Source organism: Topomyia yanbarensis, chromosome 3 (assembly GCF_030247195.1).
Source record: "Topomyia yanbarensis strain Yona2022 chromosome 3, ASM3024719v1, whole genome shotgun sequence".
Classification (NCBI taxonomy): domain Eukaryota; kingdom Metazoa; phylum Arthropoda; class Insecta; order Diptera; family Culicidae; genus Topomyia; species Topomyia yanbarensis.
Genome location: NC_080672.1, coordinates 314,939,389 through 314,948,220, shown reverse-complemented (window position 1 = coordinate 314,948,220; position 8,832 = coordinate 314,939,389). Strand labels below are relative to the sequence as shown.

The 8,832-nt window shown below is 37.4% G+C and overlaps 1 protein-coding gene across 1 annotated transcript; it reads left to right on the top strand.

Moving 5' to 3' along the window:
- Positions 1–2,943: 2,943 nt before the first annotated feature.
- On the top strand, positions 2,944–4,460 carry LOC131691536 (carboxypeptidase B1-like). Its single transcript, XM_058978039.1, has 3 exons — positions 2,944–3,102; positions 3,172–3,387; positions 3,448–4,460. The coding sequence occupies exons 1-3, from the start codon at positions 3,032–3,034 to the stop codon at positions 4,400–4,402; spliced, it is 1,242 nt and encodes a 413-aa protein (XP_058834022.1). The 5' UTR covers positions 2,944–3,031; the 3' UTR covers positions 4,403–4,460.
- Positions 4,461–8,832: the final 4,372 nt, after the last annotated feature.

The following is an 8,832-nucleotide window of genomic DNA, read 5'->3' as shown; positions in this document are numbered from 1 at the left end:
ATGGCGAATTTACTCTTCAAACAAATTTAGTTCCAGACTTAATGTCTTCAGCAAAATTTTGGGGTGTGCTATTACAAACCACTTTGTTGAAGACATGAAGGCTCCATGCGTTGAAGGTATTAACATAATTTAGGCTATTTCTATTTAATTTTAAATTAAATTATTATGATTCCACTGTTTATGATAAATCTCTTCTATTGTTTATAAACGATAAAATTTACATTTTATCGAAAGCTTGAGTTTGTGAAGCTTACAAGAGAAAGTTATTTTAGAAAAAAAAACTAAATTAAGGAACACTTCGTAAATATCATTTTATAACTCGGTATACTCCATATACGTAGTATTCATGCCTACAATAAAGTTGTTTTATATGAAAGTCTCAACAAATTCGCTAAAGACAGGAACTTTGCTACAATTTTTTGAAAAAGTGATTCTCCATAATTTTAAAACTTCAAAGATGGCGGTTTCGTAATTATGCCATTTGGGCAGTAAGTTAGATTTTCACCAAATCCCCACCAAACGGAAATAGAAAAATAATACATTGAAGACCCGATTTAATCAGCCCCCAATTTTATCAACCGCATATGAAAATGTGTTTGATGGGCTCTAGCAGACAAACAAGACTGAATTTGAGTAAATCCTTTCTTGACCATTTTTTCCCTATCTTAAAGATGCAAATATGCAAAAATAAAAAAAAATCATTTTTTTTAAATTTTTGCGCTAGAAGACTATATTAAATAATCGGAAATAGTTATTTGACTACATCAAGGGAAGGGAAGAATATTTTAACAGCTTCAGTTTATTATGAAGAAAAAAATGTCGCGATTTAGTCCGTTAAGTAGGTGGAGCATCAACACTTCCTGTCTACATTATCCTTTATCCTTCCCCGTGAACGATGGAGATGGGGGCGGCCGGCAATGATGGCTATCATGCTGTTGAGGTTTTAATATGGCTCGGATTGGTATGAATTCCTACTTACCATTTCCTAAGCAACTCTTATTAGATAATCAGCAGTCAAACATGATGAAGTCAGTATGCAATCCGCCAAAATCATCGTCACAACGCAACGCAGGAAAAAAATGTCGCGATTTAGTTAATGTCCCTATTTTGTCAGCCTAAAACACACCATGGAGACGATAAAAACGGTTCTTTACTGAATTGATTATTCACAGTAATAGGTACATCCCATTTTCTGAGGATATGTTCTTTCATTTGCATTGAACAACACCAATTTTTAGGTAGTTTTCAAGGGGTTATTTTATCCACTTCTTCCAAAATTCGGCAAACCTATTCCCTATTCGTGCGATAGTTCATGTTAAAAGGGTATTCTAAATTAATTAGTATACTTTATATGTTGTTATATGGTTTATATGTTGCAAATAGAGAAAATTCATAAATTTTCAGGTTTTCCTACACAATATTACATAAGCTTCTTAAACGACTGTTCCTAAAGATTATGTAAATTATAAAGTATTTGAAATTTTTTAATAGAAGTGACGGAAGGTTATCGAAAAGTTTCGTGAAAAAGAAAATTTCAGTAATGATAATGATTTTCCCTAACGGGTTTCGAGAGTTTTTTATTTGTTCTTTGGCATTAGGATTAGAGATTATAATTCAGATCAAAGATACTACTGGGAAGTCATTTTTAGAAAAAGTCGATATCGAAGTAAAGTTTGAACTATGTACGCATGCACTTCAGAGGTAGCGAGATATCAAGAGCTGAAATTTCAGTGCTTAGTTCTCATCCGCGTTAGAAATTCGAGTAAACGCTATTGAGTATGAACTTCAAATCTATTCGAAAATTTGTTTTTCGATTTTTTTTAACTCAACACAACATATATAACCCCTTCAGGAAATTTCAGTTTTTCCTACACAATGCATTGATGTTACTATGTTTTAATTGCCGCAAGGTTCTACTGTATCGATTTTGTTGGCTATTTTCGGCAAATTTGAGACTAAGAGAAACGAAAGCAATGAAATTAAAAGACGGAAAGGTATTCTAGAGCGAATCAGTTATAAACTTAGAACGGAAAACTAGAACTAGGCAGGCTCATATGGGCATGATCGAAAGAAAATCCGAAGAATTCTTTGCCTTCTGCAGAGTAGGAGTTGGGCGTTGCACCCAAGTCTACCGCATGGTCTATTGTAGAACATAACTCATCATCATGTTTTACCGCCGACGCCGATCATGCCCATATGAGCCTGCCTAGTTCTAGCTTTCCGTTCTAAGTTTATAACTGATTCGCTCTAGAATACCTATCCGTCTTTCAATTTCATTGCTTTCGTTTCTCTTAGTCTCAAATTTGCCGAAAATAGCCAACAAAATCGATACACAATGCATTGATTGAAGAATTTATATATGTTATTAACGGAGCATTAGCAATAATTCGTATTTAATTCTATTTTATAGGCCTTTTGTCCCGCTTTTCCATTAAATAAGTTTAACCTTTGAGATTTCTTGCAATGATATTGTCCTATGCTAATTTGAGCGATTCTCTGAGTCATGCCACTATCCCATGTAGACTGTGTTATCAAAAACATCGCGAAGCATCAAGTTCTAAATGTTCTCAATCGATATAATACCCGAAGAATGCGATATGAGTTATAAGAAATGTATCATCACACTGTTAAGTGGATTAAAACAGGTTTTTATTTCATAATTTGCTCAAATAAGGACTTTGCAGAAAACTCAATGTGTGCTGCGCATGAAAAGTAGAATGGGGTTATAATAGGTTAATGTGATACTTCAGATTTTCGATATTAATTAGTATTATATATTCAGTTTCTGGATCTCCCTCAAACGTATCCACTTATAACATAATAGAAAACTGCACACGCGAGACCTACATCTACGACACTCAATAGTGAAATGCACTCGTAAATGACTATTAAAATATTTTTGTTATCATCGTTAGACTTGCATATAAATAACAACGCTCACCCATGCACTATCGACAGTCTAGTTTAGTTCATTGATAACATCGCTAGTTCCGCAAATCTATCGCGACGATCGCAGTGTAATAGTTTCATAATGATCCTAAAGATTATAATCGTTCCATTTGCCATGCTGGCAGTTGTCACTGCTAGGCATTCATACCAAGGGTTAGTCATTGATGGAGTTCATTGTTGATTCAATTATTATTAGCTGACCTCAAAACAATACTATTCTAGATATAAAGTTTATGAAGTGCAACAGAAAACACGCGAACAAGCCAATTTCCTCTACGAACTGGAACAATCCAATTCAAATCTCGATTTCTGGCATTTGAGCAAGCGGCTAAACGACAAAGCACAAGTACTGGTCCCACCGAAGGAACAACGTACGTTTGTTGCTGATCTAATGAAAAATGGTTTTCAGTACAGTGTACTAGTACATGATGTTGAAAAGTATGTTGTTGTTGTTGGAACAACGAATGTTTATTTTGCTATATTATTGCATTTTTTCAGTACCATTGACGACTACTCAGCAAGTGTAGCATCCCGTAAGCCTGTTTCTGCGGAGGATAGAATTTTGCACGGCTATTTGCGCCACTCCGATGTTAATCAGTACCTGGATGAGCTCGCCTCCAAATTTCCAGCGAAAGTTAAGGTAGAGCAAATTGCAACATCGTACGAAGGTCGTCCGCTGAAAACGATTACCATTAATGACAAACGCAATAATTCCGTCATCTTTCTGGATGCTGGAATACATGCGCGGGAATGGATCGCTCCTGCTACTGCTTTGTACGCGATCAACCAGCTTGTTGAAAATGCCAATGAGAACGCTGATATCCTGTCGAACCTTACTTGGGTCATTCTTCCGGTTGTAAACCCCGATGGCTACGAATACAGCCACCAAATGGAGCGTTTCTGGCGCAAGACTCGTAAACCAGCTGGTAAATGTATTGGAACAGATGGCAACCGAAACTTCGATTTTCACTGGGGAGAAGTGGGTGCCTCGTCATCTGCTTGCTCGGAAACATATAAAGGAGATGCTCCATTTTCGGAACCTGAAACACGAGCTGTCAGGGATGAAATCAGCAAGCTGAAAGGTCAATGCAAATTTTATCTGTCATTGCACTCGTACGGAAACTACCTGCTTTATCCATGGGGATATACTAGCGATCTGCCCGATACCTGGCGGGACATCGATGAGGTAGCTCAAGCTGGTGCGGCTGCCATCGAACAGGCCACGGGAACAAAATACACAGTCGGCAGTTCAACCAACGAGCTGTACGCAGCTGCCGGAGGTAGTGATGATTGGGCTTTTGCAAAGGCTGATGTTCCAGTTGCGATCGTGATGGAGCTGCCAGGTGGTGGCTTTGGTGGTTTCAACCCGCCGGCTTCATCCATAGAGACGAGCGTCAAGGAAAGCTGGGTGGGTATTAGGGCAATGGCACGGAAAGTGGCCCAGAAATATTGAATAAAATAGTTTGTCCAAGAGTAGTTCCGATCATTATGGGACAGTTGGATCTAGTGAATCGTCTATTTCCTATATAACAACAAATCAATCGCATCAAGTTGGGATGGCACTGTAAAACTTTATAAGCATCCAATCCCTTGAGGGGCAAAACATACCCATACAGACAAATCAGGAACATTCGTTCACAAATCTTACGAACAAAGGTATAGAAACGGCTCAATCTTTGAAGATATTTCCGATGTCCGAAGAACTGACTCATATATATCAATTGACAAAGTTCAACTTTTTTTTGATCTAAACTTTTCTTCCATCTACATTTTTTTTAAAACACATGGTCGCCGATGATGTTCGACTTCACTGAATTATCCCTTTCCGAAATGACGGATTTGATCAATGCTCACTTATCACGTAAATGTGCATAACGCTTCTACATAAATACACGATTCAGTGATTAATTCACTTATAAGTGAAACACAGCATTTATTTTCCATACTAATTTAGATAGAAACTTTGTGCAATCAATAAACTTGTAAATTACGTTGTTGCAAACGAAATTGCTAAAAATATTTTATATCTAGCTTTAATAGTTCTCAAGTTTGTTTGCAACCCCGATCAGAATGCAATAACACAATTATAAGAGATTGCAATTTTCGTAGTAAGCGATGTCTCGTTAGTAGTTAAAATAACAGCAAATTATAACAAGTAACAACGCGAGATATAGCTTTGAAACGTTTCTGTTATGTATTTCTGATCGGGACAACATAATCTACAGCTTTACTGATGACACAACGTTTCTATTTAAATATGTATGGAAAATAAATTTTGTATTTCACTTATAGGTGAATTAATCACTGAATCGTGTAGAAACGCTATCATATATCCAACAAAAAATTCCGCATTTACCGACCAGAGACCATAACCATAATTCAATTTACAGTTCATAGGAAGAGTAGAAAAAGGTGGTAAAACCAATTTGCTTTTGGCTTTCGTGGAAACTCAGAGTTGCGTGGGGTACATTTGTACCCCAGTGAACTGTTGCCGTTAGCGTTTCGTGCTGTCAGTGGAAATGTGACTCGTGACAATACCAGTTTAAATACCAGTTGTTTTTCTACATAAGTAACAATTAGTATTATGTAATCGGTTTTAATCGTTTATGCAACTAATTTAATTTTATTTTAATGTAGAAAAAATTGGGTGTACCCCATTAGGCATAAATACGTTAGGTATACGGTCGTTTGGCAAACGTATGTTAGGCATAGTGGGCATTAGGCATAAAGACGTTTGGCATAATGAACGTTAGGAATATATGTATATTAGGCATAATGGACGATTGGCATAGTGGACAATAGGCATAAATTATCATGTTGAAGTATCACTTAAATGATTTTTTTTTGCGGTGGTGACCTCGGGTAGTAAGAGTATAAATGTTTGAACTTTTTGATGTTGAAGAATTACACAGGAAGCAGATCAAACTCGATCAACATTTTATTCTGCTGTATATACTTGAAGAAATCTTTGCTCAAATAAAAGCAGACCGAATGCTTTGCATGCGGAAACTCAGCTTGTGTTCATTTCTCGGCGTACAACCAATAAATTGCACATGACTAAAATAGTTTCATCACTTTTGTTTAAAATCAATCCCAGATGTATTAATCCATTCATGTCCATCTTTTTTATAGTGCATATACAGTTTAAAAATTATTTTTCTTTGAAAAGGATGGGGTCAAGAAACACGAAAAACCTTTTTTTCATAAGGATAAGTGCTTCGCTCGCATTGCTGGAAGCCGCTCAAATTTTACCTTCTGCTCAATACCATTCCGCTAGAATAACTAAAATAGTCAAAGTGCGCGGAAAACGTGGTTGAAGATAGTCTAAATTGATAGGTTGTATCAGTTTTAATAATATATCAAAATAACGAAGATATCTTAAAATTTCATTTTTCGTTGTCAACTTTAACTTCCCTAGCAGCAATCCTACTTTGGAATCCAATCAGACTAATTGCAATATGTGATGTTTATAAACAACATGAACATAAAAGGGTTATGGTATGAATAACGTGCATTAACTAGCTCTTACATACATGAATGGTGCAAAAGTCAAAGAAAAAAAAATATATGCCTTGAAGAATAGCTCATGAAAGAAAGAATGATGCATTTTATTATTCATTAAACCAATATACGAATTTTACAACTTCTATATTGATTATCTCCCATATAATTCAGATTGTAAGTAGGGGTTTTGCCCACTACTCGGGTTCTTGTTTGCCCGGAGAACCCTTCTTTTCAGGGCGGCCTAGGTGCTCCTACCGGAATTTCGGATTTTCGTATAATAACAAACAAAGAGGAAAAAAAAACAAATAAATTCTAAATTTACCGTTTATTGTCCCGAAACTCTCCTCTGCTGGTCGTTCCTTATAGTCTGCTGATGATGACGGCGGGAAGGCGACGGTTTTTTCCGACCGGTCGGGACTCCAACGGCCGAGTTCTCCTGCTGGTATCGGCCTTTGCAATTAGCCAGGGAGGTGAGCAAGGCTCTTTTGTTGGAACCTCCCTAGCGACGGGGCGAATAATCGCCGGGTCCACTCAGTCCCCGTGAATGGCCCAGGTAGGTTCCGCAGTAACCTACCTCAGGGGGAACCTTTGTCCGCCCTGCTTCGTTCTCCTTTACGATTAACTGTGGAGGAGAGCTAGGCTCGTTCGGCTAATCCTCCACAGTGAGAACGGCACTGGTGTTACCTGGGTCCTTTTTGTTTAGCCGAGGAAGCGAGTGGCTCCTTGGTAGTTAGCTTCCTGTTTCGGCGACCGTACACCCGGACTTTTCCGAATGCTCGGACCACAAACCAATACACTGACGGCTTTAATTTGCCGTCGCACGCGCGCACTGCACTTTTATTACGGTGACGGGAAACTGTCCCGAAAAAAAGAAATTAGTTTTTCGAACGTCTGTTCGTGGCTGTGGTCCGTCACTATCTCCCAACTCGATTCGCGTCATCGAAGGTACGGTGTCTCCATCTACAAAAGTTGTGCCTGTGGGTGATGCAAATGTAAACAAATGGTGTTAATTTTTCGTCAGTTTTCAAATGGATTATTTTCATATTTTCAAGAATATTGAGTTAAGTAAATACGTGAAAGGGGTTAAATAGACTTCCGCTAAACCTTTCTACTAAGCCACCAAACCTTTGTCAAAGCTTTTTCGCAGAAAATATGGAAAAAGATTTTCATGTTTTGGCATAGGCTTTCCTCTTGGTTAATTGCAAATTGTGATTTTTAATATATAAATTTATTGAAACGTCATTTTAAAGGCCAATAGAGCATCAGCCCAATAAAGCATTACGGATATAGTTTGGTAGTTTTTTGCTCGAGAACGTGAAGTAAAGTTCTTATAAACTGGTCGAATTTCACTGAAAGTATAACTATTAAAGACACTCGTGGCTCTGAACAGAAGTATGAAAATTCGGAATCGACCGAATTTTTATCGGTATTTATTGCTCCTGATGACAAGCGAAAACATCTGCCCAGCCAAAAACTGCCTAGATAGCGTTCAACTGCTCAAAACCCACCCGTGTTTCTTTCAAGCAAACCATATGCAAGTATATAGTCCTAAAATCTTATTTGCCATTGCTGTGATATCTTCTCCGTAGTTGAAGACATCCGTCTGCGTGGTTAAAAACTGCAGATAATCTGCACATCAGTATATTTTTCATTTTGTTCCATATACATTGATAGCTCCTGACGGTATAAAAATGGCCAACGAAAAATACACATTTCTCCATAACAAACTAATTGTATTGAGAGAAATTTTTACCATAACTTGGATACATATTGCTTTTCAATCTGTAAATAAAATTTTTAGCGAAAAGGTAAATTTTCAATACTTTTTATCATTTTGAAAACTTATTTGTCTTTTGCTTCACAAAAATGCGTCATGTTGAGGACGCAAAATAAACATGTTCTACGACATTTTTTACTAGTTTTTTCACCAAATTAGCTCGTTTGATGATTTTTGTTTTGATTTGTACTAACATTTCATAAATTTATGATAGAAACTGTGGAAAACGGCACGTTTAAAATGATTCATTTTCCATCATCCATTTGTTTACATGAACTTCACGCACACAAGCTGTCAAACTCAGCTTCGTAGTCGCGAATCAATGTCGTATATACAGGTCTGGCAAAGATGGCACTTTGGTATTCGTAAGATGAATCTTACATGAGTGGTGTGAGTGATCACAGTATAAATCGACTTGCTTTCGTCATAGCGGTCGTTCCGCTCCCATTGAATCGTGTGACCACTACGACGTCGACCCGTTGTGCTTCTGGATTGTTTACATATTTTTGGTTGCCAACACTAGCAAACAGTGTGTTCTGCCACACCTATATATACCTCATTGGTCGCGAATGGCCGCCTTCCTCACTCGACCCAAAACAAGC

Coding starts and splice junctions, on each gene's coding strand:
- LOC131691536 (XM_058978039.1), top strand. CDS start 3,032: ATGATCCTAAAGATTATAATCGTTCCATTTGCCATGCTGGCAGTTGTC. Junction 3,103..3,171: donor GCTAGGCATTCATACCAAGG/GTTAGTCATTGA, acceptor ATACTATTCTAG/ATATAAAGTTTATGAAGTGC. Junction 3,388..3,447: donor CTAGTACATGATGTTGAAAA/GTATGTTGTTGT, acceptor GCATTTTTTCAG/TACCATTGACGACTACTCAG.